Here is a 22685-nt window from a genome sequence, read left to right on the forward strand (position 1 = left end):
AGCTCATGTAGGAGCTACAGGTTCTCTTTATTTACTTGACTGGACATGTACTCCCTTTCTCACCTTCCTCACTCTTCTTCCTCCTCCCAGGAGAATGATGTGGCGAATGCGCCGTCGCTCCAAGACAATCTGTCTGTCCTTGGCACTCATCTCCATTTTCCTGCAACTCCTTCTGGCGTTTGTCTCGCTTTCCTTGTACCCCCAATCCTGTGCCCCCCCGCCAGCCACCAGGACGCCATTCCCAAAACACCTGGCAAATAAAAGCTACGACTTCACCGCCATCGCTGGTTCAACCATGTCACCAGCCAACGGACCACAAAGAGATTCTCCCGGTGCCAAGGATTATTTTGGAGCGCCTCCAGACAAATTCCAAGGTGGAAGGATTGCACCGGTCAAAGCGGCCCTTGTTGAGCCTCTTGCGCCCAGCCTGGCGAAGCTAGAGGCGCTGTTTGACCATCCCCTTTACAATGCGCCCATGTCGTCCATTCACGACGACGATTTGTTGCTGACGGTCAAACCAAATCTGGGGTCTGAAAGGAGCTCACAGATGTGGTCAGTAGTCAGAAGCTGGGTTCACACTACAGGTTCAAGTGCCCAATTCCGATTGAATGCCTTTATCCAATTTTTCTATTTCCATGTACACTTCAAGTGACACACATCCGATATAACTGTTTACACTCATGGAACACATGAAAGAACCCGCGGATACCCAAACTCCGTTTAATAACTCCAGAAACAGTCATAACAGGCAGTGACAACACACAATGTGCCTTGAGACACGAGTGACTCAACTTACGAGTGTTTCGAGACTCACTTCACAATAAGCAGCACTTTGGCAAATTGTGAAACATTCTTTAAAAAGAGCCTTCAAGCTGTTAAATGCGTATGTTCATGCTTACTCTCAGTTGAAGTCTACTCTTGAACTACACCTAAAACTAGGATAATTACATGTGTATTTAAAATAAACACACACACCTAACTAGCTTAATGCTAATGCTAACACATAATGAGAAACACCATATATCCATCCAACCGTTTTCAATACGGCCTCTATCTACATACAGTATATAACCCTTTAAACAATGGCTATTTGAACACAAAAAGTGCAGCAACACATAAGACAATATAACAGTAAGCAGTCGTATATTCTTTATCCTCTGCAAGGAGCTGAACATGCATGAACAGTACATTGTATCTTTCTGTCTGTCTTATGCTAACGTCGGGTAAGTAGTCTCTTGCAGAAACAACAAGATCCACAAGGGCTGTCGAGAGACGTGTCTAAAACAAATCTGCTGGCCCAGCTAACACAACCTTACACCCGCTGTACACTTGGTTATTTTTGCGTAACCAGTTGCTGTATTCCAAAGACATCAGGATCGCAATGACGGTTATGTCCTGAAACTTATCTGATTTGTATCCATATTTGGAAGAGGCCTTATACTTATCTGAGGATATCAGATTACACGTGTTTTTATTCTGTTTAAAATGGAATCCCAACTGTCCCACCTGAGCTGCCCAAAAATCAGATCACGATCAAGCCACCACTGATGGGACAGCATTTGGCTAGATGGGCTTGCTACTAGCCATCAAAGATCCACAAGATCTTTGAATATATAAAAGGTCAAACATTGAATCTGTCAGGCAGCACTCCTCATGACCATGACTGTGTCTGCAGGGTGAGTGAGAGCCAGGAAGGTTACGACAGTGTTCACTGGAATCGCAGCAACGGCAGCCACCCCCCCTGGCTGCGCTTTCACCTGGCCATCTCCCGCTGGCAGCTCTACCCCCATCCGGACCCCAACATGGACTCTGTGATCCAACAGCTCGCCACTCACCGCATCGTTAGCGTAGGTATGATACACGGCCCCACTTGTGACCGCTTGATGTTGCGACCACTAAAGGCGAGGTGCTCTCATGTGAAGGGGCTCCACGAGGAGTCCATTTGAGGAGGGTTACTAACAAAAAGCTTTTATTGAAATCAGGTGCCACGGTCAACATTGTGGAGGTCAAGGGGTGGTGGGTGTCAAGGAAGGCAAGGACAGATTGAAAGGAAGGGTTGTGTAGAATAGCTGACACAAGTGGTTTAGGAGTGACACTTTCAAATGCAGATTCCACGCTGTTTGACGCAGTGAGCATCAAGAGGCTTCGAGGAGGCTTTTAAGAACCTTGAAGGATGGTAAAGGCCTTTACATTCATTAGGTTCACACTTTCACTTGTTAGCACAGTTACATGGCGCTAGAGAAATTTTAATTAATCGGTTTGTCTGACAAAAACTGGACTTTTAAAATGTAAAATTTACAGTGGCATGCAAACGGCTGGTCATTGGTAGTATAGTCGGACACTGAGCCAAGAGTACCACTCAATGAGCCACCCACAATCGCCCTGTGCCTGACAGGCGACCGATCCAGGTTGTAAACTGCCCTTCGTCTAGTCAGTTGTGATGTGGCGTCTTTCTTATCTGGATCCCGCAAAATTGGCTATACATAGATCCTGAATTTACCAGCCTGTGCCTTCTACACAGAACTCTCACTTTCACATAGCTGACATGTAATCCTCTCATTCACATAATTAGAAACATGACAGATCAGCAGTAGCTGCTAGTGTGACGTACGTATAAAACGCTGACACAGTGACAAATGCTTTCAACACAAGATCGCGGATGGATTAAGTGTACTTAAACCTAACATAAACGAATTACGATTCAGTTACTGGTTTGGTGTGTAGCAGTTCAGAAAATAGGCAAAGCAGAAGTTTGCAAATGAACTTATTTTGATTAAACAAACATTTGCAAACATCTGAGAATATTTACTGTTGAGAGGCTGAAATTTTAAGTTAAACAAGGTGTCTAAGCGATCACTTCGTCCATCCTTTCTCTCCACCAGTTATCCTGTTCTGGGTTGCGGGTTAAACAAAAATCGATCATCAAAATAGTTATGATTAATTTGATAATCGATTAGTTATAGATTAATCGATGAATTGTTGCAGCTCTAAATAACACTGTGATCTTTGTTTTTCCAGTGCAGAAAACCGCTGGTACGCAGCTGAAGCTGGTGATGTCATTTCAAAACTATGGGCAGGCCATGTTCAAACCCATGAAGTGAGTTGATAATGGCAAAATCTTGCATTTGAGAGAAGAGACCTTACGAAAAAATACATACGTAAATTCATACAAATAGTGTGAATCCCTCAGGGGTTGATGCCTTGCTCAAGGAAACCTGCCAGTCGCACAGGTCGTTACTAACTCTAAAGAAGATCAATTCCAACTAAGTGCTGCTACAGTGGAACCTGTAAGGTCGAACACAAGCGATTCTGAGACTCTGGAAATAACTTTAATGAAATGATCTTTTCCACAATCAATTTAAACTTAGCTTGCTCTTCACAGTCACTCGTGATTGACAGGATGTCTCCGTTCTGTGTTTGCAGGCAGGAGAGGGATGATGAAACCAACTACAACCTCTACTATTTCTCTGACTTTGAACGTCACAATGCAGAAATTGGCGCCTTTCACCTAGACAGGTACGACGTAACTCGCGTGTAAAGAGGGGTACAAACATAGGCTACCAGTTTTTAAAACACAAGCAGTTGCTGCTCTCTTTGTGTCCGGCAACAGTGCGAACTTCAGGTCATTCCTAATTGGCTCTCATTGCGTTTCACGTCACAATCACCCAACTCGGTGTTGACCACACACACACACACACACAAGGATTGGTGATCGTAAACATTGAACAGGTTTAACATTTTTTGGCCTGACTTTTTTTCGATCATATCAGGGAGCAAAAAAAAATAAAATCAAACCTTAACACACCCACACCACTGGATACTCTTTTAAAGACATCAAACAATCGTGCCCTTGCTGACTTTGACAGGAGGTTGGGAGAAATACTTAGATTTGGCCCGAAAATCAGTATCTAAAATGACAAGCGTACAATTGAGCAGTCAAGTTTACATTTTACATAATACCCCACTGCAATTTCTTCATGTGTCTCTTCCCTTCTCTGGTGTGCTCATTCTGTCACTTCTCATCCTTTGTATTCCTTCACTCTGCAGGATTTTGGGCTACAGGAGGGTACCCCCAGTGGTTGGGAGGCAAGTGGATGTGGTCAAAGAGATTAAAGATATCACGACAGATCACAAGCTGGCCCGGACATTTTTTAACTCCCCCGGTAGTCAATTTTCACTTTAACACTACATGTATGTGATTGGGTAGTTTTACATGTTCTTCCAGCCATTACTTCTAAATCCTCTCCACTCTCCATGCTCTTGCGGCACCCCCTAGTGGGCAATGTGTGCTTCTACGGCCGGTGCTCCTACTACTGCTCCACAGAGCACGCAGTGTGCGGCCGGCCCACCGACCTGGAGGCCTCCTTGGCCCTCATGCTGCCCGACCAATCCCTGGCCACCCGGCGGAGCTGGCGATCACCATGGAGACGCTCCTACAGCCGCAGCAAGCTGGCAAGGTGAGCGGATAGAGCGGATAGTTGGTAAACAAGGTTGTGATTTGTGACAAAAGGGGTGTCAGGTCACCGCAAGTGGAAGTGTGTTTCAGATGGGAGACAGAACCAGACTACTGCGAGACCATCAAGAAGACGGCACCCTACGACAAAGGCACCAGGCTGGTGGACTTCATTGACATGGTCATACTGGACTTCCTGATGAGTAGGTTCATACACATATATACATTTATAAACATAGACATGTAAAGCAGGGAACACACATACCAACAGTGGGGACAATTTTGATTATTGTACGTTACCCCCATGTGATTAAAGTCAGCAAAAGCCCGATTGACAGATGTCTCTAAAAAATTATCTGGAGCGATTATCCTCTGCTTTGGGGTGTGTTGATTTTTTGTTTATTTATTTATTTTTCCTCCCTGACATGCTGGAAAAAAATGGCCGGGCTGACGATTGCAACTCTTAAACCTGTTCAATAATTAATATGGCAAATATTTTTAACATTTTGATAACAGTACGTCAGATTTCATCATCTACTGCGGCGACAGAAAAATATTTGTGTGGAGAACGGCTGTTAGTTTTATTTTTAACAGGTTCACATTTTTGTGTTTATGACGTTACATATGGTGGTACCGTGTTTTTGTGATATAAATAAGTGAGACCCAGATTAAGTCATTTCAAAACCTTTTACCAGCATTAATGTGAACAAAACCTGTACAACTCAATTGATTTTTACATTTTTTAAAAATATATATCTTCTTGAGAGGGGACGTAAAAATCAACAACTGAAATAATGTTGCACAAATAAGCACGCCCTCTTATAAGTGGGAAGTGGTTGTGTTCTGAATCAACCAGCCACATTCAAACTTATGTTAAATTGGTAGTCAACACACAACTGCCACCATTTAAAATGCCTCTAATTAAACCCAAATAAAAATTATGTTCTAGTAGGCTTTTCCTGACTTTTTTTTTTTTTTTTTTTGCTTTCTAGTTGAAGCCTGAAGTTTTTGTGGTAACACTGACTGGTATTTGGAACTGTTCATAAATCTGTCTATCTTGTCTAAAGGCCCAGTTCCAGCTGAAGAAAAAAATGACTGAGAAGAATTGACTATCTTTATAGAGGGAAAATACTTCTTAACTATCTATCTTCCGTAAAAACAAAAAGACAACCGACGAAAGCACATTTTATTAAAGCATTTTCCCATTAGTGAACTTAGATAAAGGCATTGTTGTCGAAATTTCCCACTTTTCACCCACAGTGAGCCCTTTACAGAGTAAATAACTTCCTTTAGGGAAATATACCTAATTCACATAATTACTTTTACTTATGTCTCGGTGACGGTCTTTCTGGTGTATTATGTCCTCTTTTTCATCAAAACAAAGAAGAAATTCAAGTTAACAAGTTCATTGGCAAAGCTAATGTCGTCACGAATCACGATGCGGTGACGTTCAAGGTTGCAAGAAAAGTTCCGGAATTCGGAGTTGTGCGTGTTGCCGCGGTAACCCCTATGCAGGTGCAAAGAAAGCGTCTCATTGCGCTGTGCTGGGGATCACATTCATGACGTTGTAAAACACAGAAAGGACGAATTTGTTCCATTCGCTTTCCTACGTGATTGTCACCGGCATAAAAGAACGGCTATTATATTAAAGGGTGCCGAAAGTGTAAGTTCTGCTTTTAACTCACGACAATAACAAGTTTCACCAGGTAATTACGTCACGAGGGTTCGCTAGCTTCCCGAGCTAGCGAACAAATTTCAGCTAGGTTTACTTTATTTAACTTTAGGTCTTTAAAAGTGATGTTTTCTCGACACTTGGTTGTTAAATTAAATTAATTTCACACCGTTCACTTCGTTTGTCACTCATACAACTCATAAATCACTGCGAGTGAATTATTGCCTTCGACTGTAGATTAAAATTGTACACAGTTTGGAACATTTTACAACAATTATTCGGTGAATTCTGTCCTACAATCCCACAAAGGTAGGTACCAGTGTCCAAAAATTGTACTCAACTAAGAGTATGCTACCGTTACTTTAGTGTAATAGTGATTTTAAGTAAAAAGTAGCCCTCCAAATAATTACCTGAGTTTAGTATTTAGTGAAAACACTACTCAAGTACTTATCACTGGTGAGCAACGTCTCATTTATTTTATTTTTTTTAAAATGAGCATGAATGCCAAAAAGACTAGTGCAGCTATTGCCACTTAAAACAATTATAAATATAGAGTAACATTACAATTTCAGCCACAAGAAATGGTGTTAAATGATTGAACTTTCTTTGTTTACATGTGTAAAAGTACAGTGGCTCACCAGACAGAGATTGTTATATCATTATATAGAACTCAAAATACAAGTAGTGAGTGAAATTTGGCTCTATTTAAGGAAGTAAACGCAGTGTACCTTCTGAAACACAGAAATACAATCAAAAGTAAAAAGTATTTTGCATTAAAACTACGACAAGTAAAATTGATCCAAAAAGCGAAATAAGTAAATGTAACAGAGTTCATCTCGCGAGTTACTTGCCGCATTCATTCAAAATGTAATGTTTTTTCAGGATTCCGGTTACCAATTTATTTGAAAGTGTTTTCAGTACAGTATTTGGCAGCTCACTACTTAGAATGGTACAACTTAAATGTTATAAATAGCCATCATTTTAATATTGGAGTTCATTATAACGGAAATAATCATGTAGTTGAATATTATAATTGTTTTTTGTTATGTCTTTGTTGTAATTGTATTAAGTGGCTGCTAAAGTGGTAAAGATATTATCATGATTAAAATTGATTTTGTGGTTGGCACTTTCTAAATTATTGCTAACAATCTTTGGTATATTGTTTATGTTTACAATGATGCAGAATTGGACTTGTGCTACTCATTAATCACTATGTCTTTCCTTCACAAGATCTGGAAAAAATGTGTAAAGACAGTTTGTGAGCTTTGGCGACGATATTGGCGCAGCATGTTAGCTGCTACCTCATAGGGAAGGGTCCCACCATGGAACCTCTGATGCGGTCTGCAGACTGCGGAAACATGAGCTCAAAGCCAAAGAAAAAGGATCCCTCTGAAGTCGGCAACAGTCAAGCCACTTTGCCGTCATTATGGCCTGTGCCGTATTCTCCCTCAGCGTCCTCGCTGCGTAGGAATCTTTTTGATCCCTCCGCCATTGTTGCTGTTACAGTCTCCTCTGTCACTCCCAGTCCTGTGGCTCAAGCCGGATCAGTAAAAATCCTCACAGAGTCAAAATGGACAGAAAGACTGCTATCAGGGGCATCGGTATTATGCACGGACACTTCTGGTGAAGCATCAAAGAGGTATTATAGCATGTGGCAATTTAAATAATATCAATTCACAAGTAATTTTAATCATTTATTCAGTTTGACAGATAAAGATGAATCCAGAGTCACCATTAGGGACTTATTCAGTCTTCCCGCCATCGTTCCGAGCGTGCCCCCTGAAAGTCCTCGTTCTGTGGTTCAACTCCAATCACCAGAGCCAAAATGGACAGAAAAAACTCCAATGAAGGCCTCTGCATCATTTACTGACATCCCTGTCAAGACTGCTGATGAAGCAGCACAGAGGTATTAGTGTTATAGTAACTAATATGCATTCATATTCTTTATATCAGTGATTACCAAATACTGTGCATTTGTACGTCGTGAGAGATCATGAGGTAAGCTGCGGAAAATTATCCAATTTCACTTGTTTACTACAAATAATTTCTTTGTTCATCTACAGTGCTCTGAAAAAGTAAAGGAAAATAAACCCAAGTGAACTTAAAATGCTGTTTTAAATGGTGATTTCATTTGTTAAGGAAAAAAAAACAACCTATTCAAAGTTACCTGGCCCTGTGTGAAAAAGTAATTACCCCCTTGTTAAATCTTGAATTAAAAAGCATTTAAAAAGAACATTTTAAGTTCACTTGAGTTATATTTGTCTGATATTTATATGATCTTAAACCAAGTGGGGAAACTATGCAAAAATATAATAATTTGAGAAGGAGGCCAATACTTTTTCACGGCACTGTATGTATGCTAGCAATATATATAATGAAAGGCAGTATAATTAAATGCTCTTGCACTCGATGGGAGAAGGTGCAATTAACCTATGTATCCACCTGTTGCCATTCATACAACATTAAAATAGTTTTGTGTTAAACTAAACAGGCTCAGATTTAACACTGGGTAACTAACTTTGTGAAGGAATGAAGATGAGATCATCATTATTATACATTTTGTGACATTTTTGTTAGGTGGTGTGCTGTAAGATTTTTCTAACGCACGTGCTTTGGCTCGATAAATGTTGGGAAACATTGCTTTACACTCTAGTGTCATAATAATTAATTGTTATTGTTTCAGTTTTACAGAGAAAGAGTCATCAAAAGTCACAAGGAGGGACTTGTTCAATCTTCCCGCCATTGGTCCGATCGTTTCCCCCAGAACTCCCCATCTTGCAGGATCACGGAAAGCCACAGCAGAGATAAAATGGACAGAAAAACCAAGACAGAAGGCCGTGGTATCATGCACTGACATCCCTGCCACCAAGAATGATGAAGCAGCAGCAGAGAGGTACGTTACACATGTGATTTGATTAGACTACTACTGTATTTGTTCCTTGATATTCTTTTCAATTTCTTGCAGGCAAATTTTGCATTTTTTCTCACACTTTGAAACAGTTCCAAGATGTCTTACTAACATGTCTGTAACATGTTTTGTCGAAATACGCCCAAGGATCAATAATTACATTAAACTTTACAACACCGTGATTTTCGTGTAGCTGAAATTATCTCCGTCTCATGCAAGCGAGCCATGGCTTATCCTTCCCCATATATAGCTGGGCTAGTGGCGAATCCTGTTTTTGTTACCATGTTGAACAGGAGTTTGACCAGGTTGACCAGTCCGAGCGTTCCTATAATAGACATACAGTATACAGACGCCGCATTGATTGCGATATTATCTTGTGGCAGTCATTAGTCTAGACACCCCATCGCTGTCCTGCTGTGGCTTGCATAAACGTTCAAGCATTCGATAACAGATTGCATGGAGCAACACATGTAGACAGATAATATAACTGTACTCACAGGTATATATTCTTTATCCTCTATGAAAAATGACCAATGTTACAGGACCTTACTGAGTCACTTACAGTAGCATTAGAAGAAGTACTATTCTTCTTTATTTGTTTGCATGACTGTATTAAACTGCCTCCCGGTGGCCAAATTCTATTTAATTGTTATTAATCCATGTTTTTATAAAGTACATTATTATAGTGCTATTTGTCTTTATTAAAAAAACTAACTTTGTTTTTGGTTGGAGGCTGGAACGGATTAATGGCATTGCCATTCATTTCAATGGGGAAACATAATTTGAGATTTGAACTTTTATCTTAAGGCACCACTGTATTTGTATAAAAGTAATTAAAAAGTCATTTTTCAATTATGTGTCTCCTTTTGTTACCTTGAATAAAGATACAGTATACTGTATGTAACATTCACAGTCAATTCTTATTCACACTTTATGATCCTAAGAATAATTGTTTCAGTTTTACAGAGACAGATGAATCAATAACCACATGCAGGATGAAAAGGCCGAACCTGGTTGAAAAGGTTCCCGTCACTGGCATGGAGATAGTTCAGTTGTTCCTCAAGAACAGAGATGTGGGAGAACTAAAGGTGTTTTACTTGAAGGAACAAGAGAGTGACTTGTACAGGTACAGCTTTGCTTTGCCGTACAAACTGGTAGTGTATAAACATGCAGCATTAAATGTGCTTGTTGTCTCTTCCACTCAAGACCCTACGACTTGCGAGTGGTCCCAGACAGTGAGGCTGGTTCCGAGCACTACGTCTTCACTGCCAATACAGTGCTGCACGTCACACGGAGGGGTTACGGAGGGCTTGTCACTTTGGAAGAGTGGTACAGGGAGACTGTGCTCTGGACAGCTTTGCAGGCGATCCCCTTTTTTAGGGAATTCATTCTGCGAAACGCTGTCACCCTGTAAGTGCACAGATATACTTTAAAACAACACGAGACACTTTATTAGGTCCACGTGCACTGTATATCCGTCCATTTAATAGCCTTGTCCTAATTTGGATCACGGGTGAGCTGGACTCTCTTCCAGTTGACCTTTGGCGAGAAGTGGGATACAACCTTGATTGGTCCCCAATCAATCACAGGGCACAGTTAGTATGGAATGTTTTACCGACAACAAGCATTTACACTCACATTTACATTGGTGGGCAATGCGGTCTTCAATTAAACTAACATGCATTTTTTGAAATGTGGGAGGAATCTCGAGTACCTGGGGAAAAAATACATGAAACGAGAACATGCAAAAAAAAGCCTGAGATTTGAACTGCGATGTGTGCTATGTAGGTGTACTTAATATTTTCGCCGGTGTAGGTATACAAAGCCAACCCCCTTTGTTTTTCCTTTTTGCACTAGGTGGTATAGAAATGTACGTGCGACCGTTTACAAGCGAAGGTTTGAAGAAGTTCAGGCCCTCCTGCTTACGAACATCCCCCAGTACAGAAATGGCCTCCTTCTTTTATCCAGGTCAGTCTCAGTCTTTTTTCCAGGTCGCTTAAAGCCTTAACACTTAACACTTCAAATTCATACAATTTGAAGATTAACCAAAATGCTCTGGAGAAAAAATAAGTCTCAAATGTCATGTAGCTGAAATCATTGCCATGTAACGTCATGCGAGATGTCAGCAAATCCCATGAGACTTCAGCTACGTGAGCATCTGAACTTGAGTTACTCCACAAGTGTTTTTTCTTATTTTGTGTGTGTTTGTGAGGTCACCACAGTGAGTACAAGTGATGGAAAAATGTGCTGATAACTATCCACCTATCCATTTTCTATTGCGCTTCTCCTCATTAGGGTTGTGGGTTTGGAAATCCAAGTCAACCAACATCACTGAATGGCACGTCTTTGGCTTTGGTGCTGGTTCTCGAATGCACTTGAAATCACATGAACTACCAATATTACTCATGATGATGATGTACTTTTCTACAGACTCATAGAAGACCTGAAAGTGACACACTTGCTGCCTCTAGATGAGACAAAAACATACACGTTGTTGGAATTTCAGAATGTTCTGGTGACCAGTAGGCAAAAGGTTCTGAACAGTCTAAGCCAGCTCTCACAATTTCGCATCTGCATCCTTAGTAAGGTAGTTTGTATGTATGTATGTATTCTTTTTCTTTCTTTATTTTAAAAGCTACTTTTAAGCCTGTGTAAAGTGTATAGGAAATGTAAAATCAAGTGTATGTAAATGTTCCCTCCAGGCCAAAGAAGAGAGTTACAAGGTCCTCAAGGAGCTTCAGGAGCACCTCGACTATGCCGACATGCCACAGCATTGTTGCAAGCCCATTCACCTGCACCAGGCCCACCTGAACAATCTGCAGAGAGATTTTGCGCACGGGAAGAGTGTCCTGCAGAAGCTGGGCAACTTCGCTGCCCTCGTCAATCAGATCATCATGCAGACTCTTGTCACCGTTGTCCAGAAAAATGTCACGTTGGTCCTCAGCAACATTTTGAAGGTGACAAGAATTTTTTAAATCTAAATTAAAGTCTCCTAAAACCAGTGTTTTCCAACGTTTATTATTGAGCCAAAACAGGTATTTTACATTAGAAAAAAACTCAAACCAGTCAAGTGTAATTGTATAATTTCTTGCAGCACACTTGATGATTTCTCACACTGGATTGGAATCACAGTCCTAAATAAGTTTTTTTTCTTTGTCAGAGAAAGAATTCTCACAGCAGCTGCCTTTTCCAAACCGACCTGTGTCTTGGTGCTGATCAGCTGACTCTTGAACCACCTTTACATCTCTTACGAGAAACACTCACTCAGGCACTTCTGACTGCCGGTGATTCCATAAGCCAGGTGACTTCTGTTTCCAAAAATGTAAAACTTTATGACCCTCAAGATAAAAATCATCTTTGTGAACTCTCTCTGGTAGATGTGTGAAACTTCTGGACTTTTCCTGGAGGTCAGCAGCGCCCTTGATCGTCAGGACGAAACATCTGACGTCAGCTGTTCTTCTGTTGTCGCAGACTCTGATGGTAGTTTTTTAAAATTCAATTTCTATCCTACATAACATGCTGCCTGTGTGCTAAGAGTCGCGCATACAACTATCATTATGCAAGAGAAGTATTTGGATTAACAGCACATTTCTCAGTTGATTTAGATCCTGCGAAATGGCTACCCTATTGTACCGTACTTAAAAGTTAAATATAACTGAACCATTCTTAAAAAATTTACTGTACTTGAAAAGCAAAAAATGTACTGTATATGAAAAGCAAAAAAAAAGATTTACTGGTTTGGATGAAAAGAAAAAATTAAACAGGCTGTATGCATTGCTACAAGCTTAATTCTAATATATTTGATTGTATTTCATGTTTTACATTTTATTCTTATTTTATTCAATGATTCTTTCACGTACCACTACAGCAGTGGTTCCCAACAAGTGTGCCGGGGGACATTAGTCTGCCGTGCAGCGCTCTTCAGGTGTGCTGTGGGAAATGATAACATTTTGCTTAATTGCTCAAAAAATGATTTATTTACAAGAAATAATGTATCTTTGTTCATCTATTTATGCAAGTAAGGCATAGCGACAGACAAATAAACGGTCTTCTATTAGATGGCAGGAAGTACATACAGTAATTGATGTATCCACTTTTTGTGACATTTTTGTTTGTTGGTGTGCCGTGAGATTTTTCAAATGTACCCTGAACTGGCGACCAGTTCAGGGTGTACCCTGCCTCTCTCCCGAAGATAGCTGGCAAGGGCTCCAGCACGCCCGTGACCCTAGTGAGGATAAGTGGTACAGAAAATGGATGGATGGATGGATGGATGGATGGATCAATCACATGAACAATTGAAATGAAGTGATAGACATAATGGAGTCAGGCAAACTGTTCCAATCAGACACAACTTTATATTTAAAAGCACAATGTCCAATTTCAGCCCTTGGTGTAGGGACATTAAATAAAATTCTGTCTGCACTTGTGTCAAGGTATTGTTTTAAGTATTGAATGCTTGGAAAACCTGAGTTTCTTCAGTTTCCTTTTGTATCTCACCCTCCAAGGTGAGATAAAGGACAACGATGGAATGCCTGGTCTCACACATTATAGCTGCTGTCAGTGGATCAGAGAACAGCGCCCTGGTTGGAAGTTGATGATGACTGTGCAGGGCCACAGAATGCCTGGCTCATACTATCCTCTATCCAAAGAACAACTTGTGTGGTATATTACCATCAATGATGTGTCAATAAGCATAAACAAAGAGCAGTCTGAGCTGATGCAGGCAAGCATTCTATTCCGAAAAAATACCGGCTCTATCTCCAATATGAACACAAAATGTATTACATTTTTTTTGTCTCTACTGTTCGGACAGGCAGCAGAGTCCGAGATCCAGCAGCTGCTGGAGAGTTACGTGTGGTTGCTGGACATCCGTGTGTTCATCAGCCAATGGAGTCCAGCCTCTTTGGAAAGCATGAAGGGTCAACCTGCTTTACTATATCAGGAACTAATTAAGAAGCTGCGCCGGTGGATTGAACAAATCCACGCCACCCCGTCATTCATCTCTACCTCCAACCAGCTATTTATTGTCCACTGCACCCACATGAAGGAGTATCTAGGTATGCAAAATGACAGACATAAATTCAGTTCCATTGGTATAAACATGTGGTCCAAATGTAGTACATGTACCAAAACATAATGATCACTTGGATTTACATTATGTCGTGAACCAAGTGGTATCGTGCCTAGGTCATATTTGAATGTTTTCGGAAAACAAGAAAAAACAAAATTTTTCACAAGTACATTGGTATTTTTTATTTATTTAGTAATAGTAAGTTAAAAATGACCTGGGGAATTATGCTATTAGGCTAACGGTAAAATGCTTTTCTAGACTCAAAGTCGACCACCCTGTTGGCAACCCCCAATCCCGTGTGTTTTTGTCACAAATTTTCTTTTCGTTCCGAAAGAGCCACGAGACACCAAGAAATAACCTGTACAATTCCATTCACCACTCCACCTCCGTTACAGATTGTTTTTCAAGGGGGAATAAGTTACTACATTTGATGTGAAGGTTGTGTGTGTGTTGTGGTTAAGACATCTACTGTAATACTTACAGTAGTTGTACCAGTAATGCCAAAGGAAGTTACAGCAACCTACAGTAATTAATCCGTTACTCTAGGCATCTATTTTAATTGAAGTATGTATTTGTTCAAGTCAACATACTTTAACAGATGCCGTGCCTCAGTTAATCGCCACGTGCGTATCTGGCGCTTTTGTTGAGGCACAGCAGCTATTAAAGCAGAAGTCACTATTTGAGGAAATGTGATTACTTATACTTTTATTCCATTCTTTACTGTCTGTTCTCCAGGGCAGCAGTTAAGTTTGATTGAAAATGAAGTACAGGAAGAGTTAATGAAGCAAATGAAAGCACTCTCAGAAAGCTTTTTGCATGATTTGGAGGAAGCTCATTCTGCTCTCCGGACTGAACCCAAAGACTTGCATGACTTGCCAAAATACGTTGATGTGGTACGGACACCGTATTTTTTTCTTATACCTGCATCACCTTTCATTCCTGGGGTGATAGCAATTCCGTAATTCACCCTGTCAGGCTCACCAAAATAAAGTAAACATACGGTAGTTCTGTTTAATATTTAATGTTTTATTTAAAAACGAAAGTTGTTTAATAGTCAAATGTGTCCTCAGGTATGGAAGTCTGTGAACATGTTGGCGGATATGCAGAAACGTTTGGAATACGTTCACACACTCCAGGACAGCATTTGCACTTATTATAGAGAGATGACCATCCAGGAGCTGAGTTTGGAGAAAAAGGTCCAAAAAACCAAACACAATTAATAATAATCTTTGTATATGTTTATCATCTAATTTGTCCACACCTTGTGCTTTGTTAATAATATGTGTGTTATCTTACATTTAGATGTTGGACATGTGGGCTTGCTATTATTCCCACTTGAAACAAGCAGATAGCACCTTGCGTTACCGTCTTCCCACAGTGGCTACTGCTCTGCACACAATGTCACCTTTGATGGCTTCTGACTTAAGAAATATAGTCTCTAATGCTACCTCTGGGCCATTCCTTGATCCAAGGCAAAATGCTGAACAGTTGGCCTCCAAACTAAATTATATGCATCTACGTGTGGATACCGCCACGTCCAATCTGGAACATCTTTCCAGGACTGGTGAAATATTCCGAGGTCAGATCAAAGGAATTTTTTATTTTCAATGTATTTGCCTAAGATTCTAAAATTGTAACTGTAAAATAGAACTAATTGCATGCTAAAAATTGCATCACTTTCCATTAGAAAATCCAGTGGACTTGACCGATCTGACTGACATTCCTAAACTCACTGCCCGTAGGGAGCTTTGGGAGCTCTTAGCGTTTTACAGACAATGTTTACATGAATGGAACAAGTTCCTGTTGATTGAGGTAAATTTTGAAACCAACACTCATTTTGTAGAAGTTGTAATTGAGCCTGACTGGTAAAACACAACTTGAAATATTATCCTTCTGGCAGCTTGCATTTTCACAAGCTCAAGAGCAAATCGCCCACTGGCAGCTACAAGTTGCAAACCTATCAAGCATCATCCCTGCTGATGACGCAGTGCTGCAGGAGACTTCGGAAACCATTAATGATTTAAGCTATCGGCTTAAAATCTTGGCCAGGTTTCGGAGCCCCACAATCAAACCGAAACACAGAAGCCTTTTTTTCAAAGGCCAGTACCTGAATTGCATTTTTGATTGCTCTGTGATGCATGTTGTATATACTGTACTGTAAAAAGCTAAAATATATATATTCCGTGTGACAGGTATTGGATTACGGCATGCCTCTGATACGAATGCAACTCTTGCGCAACTTATTTCTCAGCCGTTTGACCTTCACCAGGAATTCATCAACAAGGTGGGAGAGATGTTGTTGAAGATACAGTGCAGAAATAAATAAATTACAAGTGAAAGCACATAAAAGTAAACACCAACCTTGCTATTTAATAATCTGACATTTGATCTGACCTTAAATTGTCGACTGTTCTCAAACTTACCCTCGGTCAATTCTGTCTTTCAGATATGTAGCGATGCGCAAAAAGAGAATTTAATGGAACAGACATTCAAAAAAATTCAACAGGCATGGACGAACCATATTTTTCAGCTGCATACCTATACAGGTCCTTGTTGTCATCGTGCTGAACCACACGTATTGACAAACGATTCCACTTCTGACGCCTCAAGTGATGCCAAAATTATCATTGGTAAGACTATACATGTAATAATGCAGCATGTAGCATAATCAACAAAACAGGCTTACGTCTTCATGTGTTTGGATTGTTTATTTTTCTTTCCCACAATCAGGCCTAGAATTCCTCTTCTCTGAGATAGAAAATGATTTGATGACTATGACAAACATGCATAGGTCACGGCACAGTGTAGACTTTAGGTTGCAAGTAGAAGAATGGATGCACCTACTACAGGAGCTTGGTAAACATGTCACTCTGTAGCGCTAGTTATAACAACATATTGTAATAACATTTGCGGATGAACATATAAAAAAAAAATGCTTTCCATTCTGTCCATATAGATAAGTTGTTGCATTTGTTTGAAATCTATCAGCAAAAATGGATCTTCCTAAACAACATGTTTCAAGAAACAATCTTGAGTGTTCAAAGATGGGATTTGGTATGTGCCAGCATGATTACGAGATAAACTTTTCTCCATGTTACTGTCTGATCCCAAGTATTTTCAGTTCAATATTAACATTTCTCTGTTTTCTCATAGCTGCCACAATTTCAATCAGTTGATGAGAGTTTCAAGACCATGATGCATTATAACTCGACTCATGCCAGTGTGTTGGATCTTGTTCGTCCCAAAACAGGGAACGACAATTTTCCTGGGGCAAACCTTTGCCAAACTCTCCTTAACAATCTATCAACATTGAACACTATTGCTAACCAGATGTCAAATCGTCTTCATTCTTTCTGCAAATCGTTTCCAAGACTCTACTTCTTAAGTGACAGGGAAATAGTGGAACTACTCTCATTACAACCAACGCCTACCTCTCTGTTACCCTTTGTACGGAAATTCTTTAAAGGGGTGCAGTTACTGGAAGTGGAAGACATATCTGTAACAGAGGATCTACAGAATTCATGTGACACACACAATAGGGTACTTGGGGTTTTTGGCAACCTCCAAGAGCACATTACCTTTCTTTCTCCATTGGAACCGAATCACAATCCTTTGATTTGGCTGAGTAGGTTTCAGGAACAACTCAAGTCAACCATGATACATCTCATGACGCAATGTGCTGATGAAAGAAAACAACTGGAACCATCAAATCAAGACTCTGCACATTATGACACTCATGGACAAGTATTAACTGTGCTAGATATGACATCTAAGTATCCTCTTCAGTGTCTTCTTGTAGCAGAGGAAACAATCTGGTGCAGTGTCCTTCATCAAGCTTTCCAGGACGCAAGCACAGTTAGGATGAGTAGGATTAACGCATTAAACAGTGCACAACTGGAAAATCTTTGCCAGTCCTTAAGGGATGCATTTGTAAGGTCTAAAGGTGATGCACAACTCTCAAAATACACAATGACATGTTTACGTACTTTTGTGCTCCTTAGAATGAAACAGGCAGAGCAACTAACTAAACTCATGCAGGTCCAATGTCAGCCAGCATTATCTTTTGAGTGGCTGAGTTCTCTCAAGTATTGTATAGCCTCAGAAGGTCAGAGTCTAAAAGAAATTGATGGTCGTAAATGTTATGTGGACATATTAGGCCATAGACTCCCATACGGTTATGAGTATTTTGGTCCAGAAGATTGGGGAATGGTGCATTCTCCCTGCACAGATCGAACTATAATGGGAATTCTTCTTGCTGTGACAAGTTTTAGATGTGGATTTGTGAATGGACCTTGCTCTTCAGGAAAGACAAATACTGTGGTCTGTTTGGGGAAAGCATTGGGGAGACATGTTGTGATGCTACACTGCTGTCCAAACATGTCGTCTGATATTTTTCAAAAGATGCTACTTGGGGCTCTTTTGACAGGAGCATGGTTTGTGCTGGACTCTGTGGACTTGCTGCCTCGAGGTGTCCAGACATCACTGGCACAACATCTTGAGGACATTTACCAATCTTTCTCTGGGTTGTCAAGAAAGAAGGAAGACCAGGAAAAAACTGCCTCAGGTTGCAAAAGCATGTTTGATCCAGAATACTTTATGGTATTTTCAGGGGTAACCATTTCTGCTAGCCCCAGCTATGGATGTGTTCTCATATCATCAAAGGGATGCACCGCCGAGATTTCTCAAAGTCTGCGATTTTCAACCAGACCTGTGGCATTAACTCATCCAGATTACATGATCATTGTGGAGATAATGCTGACTTCCTTTGGTTTTAAAGAGGCAAAGTGTTTCAGTCAACGTCTTGTATCCCTCATCAGTCTCAGCAAGGACTCCCTCTGTCTGCCAGTCTTCACTGCACAAAACCAGAGTAGCTACCTTGACATTTTGCAAAAAATCACATCTGCGTCTAAAAAACTATTAAAACAAAGTGTTCGGCATGAGAAATTTATTGGTAAGGCTAGACAATCTTTTGTAATACAAGCTATTCTTAAATCTCCAGAAAATGAAAATGCAGAAGATATTAATGAGGATCAAGAACAAGCAATTTTCCCTGGATTATTGGAGGAAATAGCTGTTGTCAAAGCAACTCATTCAGTATTATCACAAATGATTTATGTGCCTCAGAAGGTCTCACTGTTCAACTCCATTTTCAAAGACATGTTTCCTATAGCTTGTCAGCTTCCCTTTATTCAACAATATACTCAGGATGAGCCAAACTTCGAACTTCAAGAAGCAGTGTCAGAAGAATTAGATCAGCTCCTGTTGCACTCTAACACAGAAATTAATTGCCAAGCTCTTACACTGTACCAGACCTTGAGTTTCTCTCATGCAGTTATACTTCTTGGACCCACCGGGAGTGGAAAGACAACTTGTTACAATGCTCTGGCAGGAGCCCTCAGTAGACTTGCAAACAAAACAGGTGAAAATATATCTGATGAAAAAATGTTTGAAGTGCATACTCCTCAGGCAAAACTACAGACCTCTGCTTCAAATTGGAGCTCTGTCAACACTGTGGTCATATTTCCAAACGCCATGTCCCATGAGGAGTTATTTGGTGGATTTTGTGATGAAATTGGGTGGCAAGATGGAGCTGTGACCAAGGCCTTGAGAGATTCAGAAAGACACAAGACTGGAAAATTAGAAATGTGCAAAACAAAGAAGCCTTGTCATGAGACCAATGCAGTGAAATGGCTAGTAATGGATGGAGAGCCACTGAGAAAACCTGGCTGGCTAGATCACTTAAGCACACTGAGTGATCTTGAGGACCCATTTTTAAGCATACCATCTGGTGAAATGCTCATGCCACACCAATCACACTTCAAGTTACTTGTGGAGACCACCGACTTAAGTGAAGCAAGCCCCTCTGCAGTGACTCGCTGCAGTCTTATTTATTTTAATGGTACTGATGTTTGGAACTCCGTGTGGAAGAGTGAAATGGATTCTCTCCATCGCGGTTTCACTCTGGATAAAGGGACCCTGGAAATGTGGACTCAGCTGTCAGAAGATCTTTTCTCCAGCACTCTCAGTTTGCTGAAGAAGAATGGCATTTCTAATAAAGGTCAACCCTCAACGTACGGCCTAACAGAAATCATGTCATTCATTCGAATTCTGCGTGCCCTCCTGCAGCATTTTGCCAGGACTGTCAAATACAACGACGCCACAGGACAAAAAGACAAAAGAGGTACAATTACTTGCAAGCTTATAAATATGAAAAATTGTTAATTAGACATGTATTCTACCATTGTCACTCTTTATTCCCGCAGATATGCCTCCAGGCAGAGATTCCAATATAAGAGAAGATATTTTTCTGTTGGCTTATGTTTGGGGATTTGGTGGGCATCTCCATCCTCGGTAGATAACGATTTTATGTTCTTTATTGCCTCACATTTGTAAACTATGTGAAGGTTCTTGACATAGATCTGAATATTTGCCAATGAATACAAGTAACTGATTTTCTTTTACGGTACATATTAAGTTCCTCTTGTTTCAACAGACTCTGGCCACAGTTTGACATTGTTGCCCGCCAAGTACTGTTTGATAGTCGATCTAAAATTGTGGTTCCACATGAAGGGACAGTGTTTGAGTTCTTCTTTAATATTGACAACAAGATATACTCTAAGAACACATTGTTGACAAAGTCCATCACACCAAAGGTTGGTTATCATTTTTTATAGGAAAGACAAATAATCAAATAAAACATTTGAACTAAAATAACATCGTTTTTACACAGCATTGGAAGTATACTTGTCTGCTCACCGTCATGTTGGAGGCGATCCAGCCTGTGTTGCTTGCAGGAGAGCCAGGTTCAGGAAAATCTACTGTATGTAACACCCTGCTGTGTTTTGATAAGCCACACATTAAAATACCAGCTAGTTCTATACGGGGTCCCACAGACCTGCGCCATTTACTGTGTGGAATTAGCTACCAGAAGAGCTGTCAAAAAAACAAGGGTGTCATGGCGAAACAGCCAGGCCTAATGCTTTATGTGGATGACTTGCATGAGACACCTTGCGGTGAGTAAGAAACAGTACAGTACAAAATAGGTGTACAAAATTGGATAACGGGACAATACTAATTGTAATCCTCATTTTCTAATTTTCATTTTAATAGATGTGACTGGGAAGACTTCAAAAATCTTAGAGACTCTACGACAAAGTATTTCAAAAGGAGGGGTTCTTGCATTTGATTCTAATCACTTCAAGGTGCTCAGTCCCGGAATCGTCACCTACCTCGCTACCTGTTGTGTCTTTGAACTGGACAATCCCCACGTTGGCGTAATATCTTCCAGGCTATCCCGACTGTTCTCCATTTTTGCACTCCCAAGCTTAACCACAGAATTAATATTTTCTATTCATTCGCCTCAGCTTAAACTCTGGCTCAGGGATGTGCCATTTATCCCTAATGTGGTGGACATGGTACATTGTATTATCAACGCAACAGAGAATTTGTATGAAGATGTTTGCAATAATTTCCAGCCTACTAAACAAAGGCCCCGTTTTCTATTCTCTCATCATGACCTGAAGAAGGTGTTTCAGGGGATGTGCTTATGGCAGCCTGTCCTTCCAAAAACAGAGACGCGAGACCCGAAGTTAAAATCGAAATGTTCCCAGCTCCCGCAAGAGCCTTTAGCCATGGAGCTCAACATTGTGCATCTCTGGATACACGAGTGCATGCGTACCTTTGTTGATCGGATAAGCTCAGAGGACGAGATTACTAAACTGCAGTCGCTCATTGCCAAGGCAGCAACAGTACACTTTACATTGCAGTTGCGAGACGAATCCAACCTTGAGGCCCTCTTCGCTCCGAGCTTCAACAGTCTCATTGCACAATTAGGCCCACCAGACACCTGTCCATCTAGAAGTCAAGTACAAGAACCTGAATCCGCTGCATCCACAGAGCAATCCAATGTCCCAAGACTACATGTACAAGAAACGTTTCTTCAGCACTTGCTAGAAATCATGACTAAGCTTACATATGGTCCTCAGTTCGTTGGGAATCATTCTCCCATATTAAAATGTAGCTCTTATCAGCCACAAGATCTCAGTTTATTGATACAGCACCTGTTTGCACACATTGATATGAAAGACAATGAAAAACAAGATATCGATGGCCACTTCGCATTCAAATACACTTTGCACAGACAAAGGATGTGCCAGATGTTGCATATTTTCAGGGCTCTGTTAATACCCGGAGGTCATGGATTGCTAATGGCCTCAGGTAGTGGCACAGGACGTAAAACCACTGTACGTTTAGCAGCCCATGTCTCAGGCTCCCACCTGATTGAGGTGCACTCCGGTAACGAATGTGAGTTGCATAAAATTTTAAAAGAAGCTGGGAATCAAACTCGAGTTTATGAAGCTAATACCATCATACTGGTTCATGATAATATAAGCGCCTCTGTCAGAGAAGAGCTATTAGTGGCCCTCAGGTCCTACCCAGGGCTATACACAGACCAGGAGCTGGCCAAACTTGTTTCTAGGGTGACTGCTGTGTATAAAACAAAAAGATTCCTCTTGGACAGCTGGATTTTTGACAAGTAAGGACAAAGTATTGCATCACCCTGTTAGATGATATTTACTTC

The 22685-nt window shown here is 40.6% G+C and overlaps 1 protein-coding gene across 7 annotated transcripts in view; it reads left to right on the forward strand.

Annotated features, from left to right (window-relative positions):
* Positions 1-5979: 5979 nt before the first annotated feature.
* LOC133476817 (dynein heavy chain domain-containing protein 1) overlaps positions 5980-22685 on the forward strand; it is a 30099-nt gene continuing 13393 nt past the window's right edge. For 3 of the 7 annotated variants that reach the window (XM_061770718.1, XM_061770720.1, XM_061770721.1), the window contains exons 1-26: positions 5980-6116; positions 7356-7764; positions 7828-8031; positions 8809-9018; positions 9992-10159; positions 10240-10443; positions 10891-11001; positions 11464-11620; positions 11736-11990; positions 12194-12334; positions 12411-12513; positions 13539-14090; positions 14840-14997; positions 15175-15300; positions 15407-15683; positions 15792-15916; positions 16005-16203; positions 16297-16388; positions 16551-16734; positions 16835-16960; positions 17061-17158; positions 17258-20285; positions 20368-20455; positions 20598-20757; positions 20835-21117; positions 21215-22640. In XM_061770718.1, coding sequence (XP_061626702.1) covers positions 7448-7764; positions 7828-8031; positions 8809-9018; positions 9992-10159; positions 10240-10443; positions 10891-11001; positions 11464-11620; positions 11736-11990; positions 12194-12334; positions 12411-12513; positions 13539-14090; positions 14840-14997; positions 15175-15300; positions 15407-15683; positions 15792-15916; positions 16005-16203; positions 16297-16388; positions 16551-16734; positions 16835-16960; positions 17061-17158; positions 17258-20285; positions 20368-20455; positions 20598-20757; positions 20835-21117; positions 21215-22640 — 8792 coding nt within the window. In that variant the 5' untranslated portion in view covers positions 5980-6116; positions 7356-7447. Of the gene's footprint in view, positions 6117-6189; positions 6435-7355; positions 7765-7827; positions 8032-8808; positions 9019-9991; positions 10160-10239; positions 10444-10890; positions 11002-11463; positions 11621-11735; positions 11991-12193; positions 12335-12410; positions 12514-13538; positions 14091-14839; positions 14998-15174; positions 15301-15406; positions 15684-15791; positions 15917-16004; positions 16204-16296; positions 16389-16550; positions 16735-16834; positions 16961-17060; positions 17159-17257; positions 20286-20367; positions 20456-20597; positions 20758-20834; positions 21118-21214; positions 22641-22685 lie in introns of those variants that run through there. The other 4 variants (XM_061770719.1, XM_061770722.1, XM_061770723.1 and 1 more) reach the window with 4 other exon arrangements.

This window comes from Phyllopteryx taeniolatus, chromosome 4, assembly GCF_024500385.1.
Source record: "Phyllopteryx taeniolatus isolate TA_2022b chromosome 4, UOR_Ptae_1.2, whole genome shotgun sequence".
Lineage (NCBI taxonomy): Eukaryota > Metazoa > Chordata > Actinopteri > Syngnathiformes > Syngnathidae > Phyllopteryx > Phyllopteryx taeniolatus.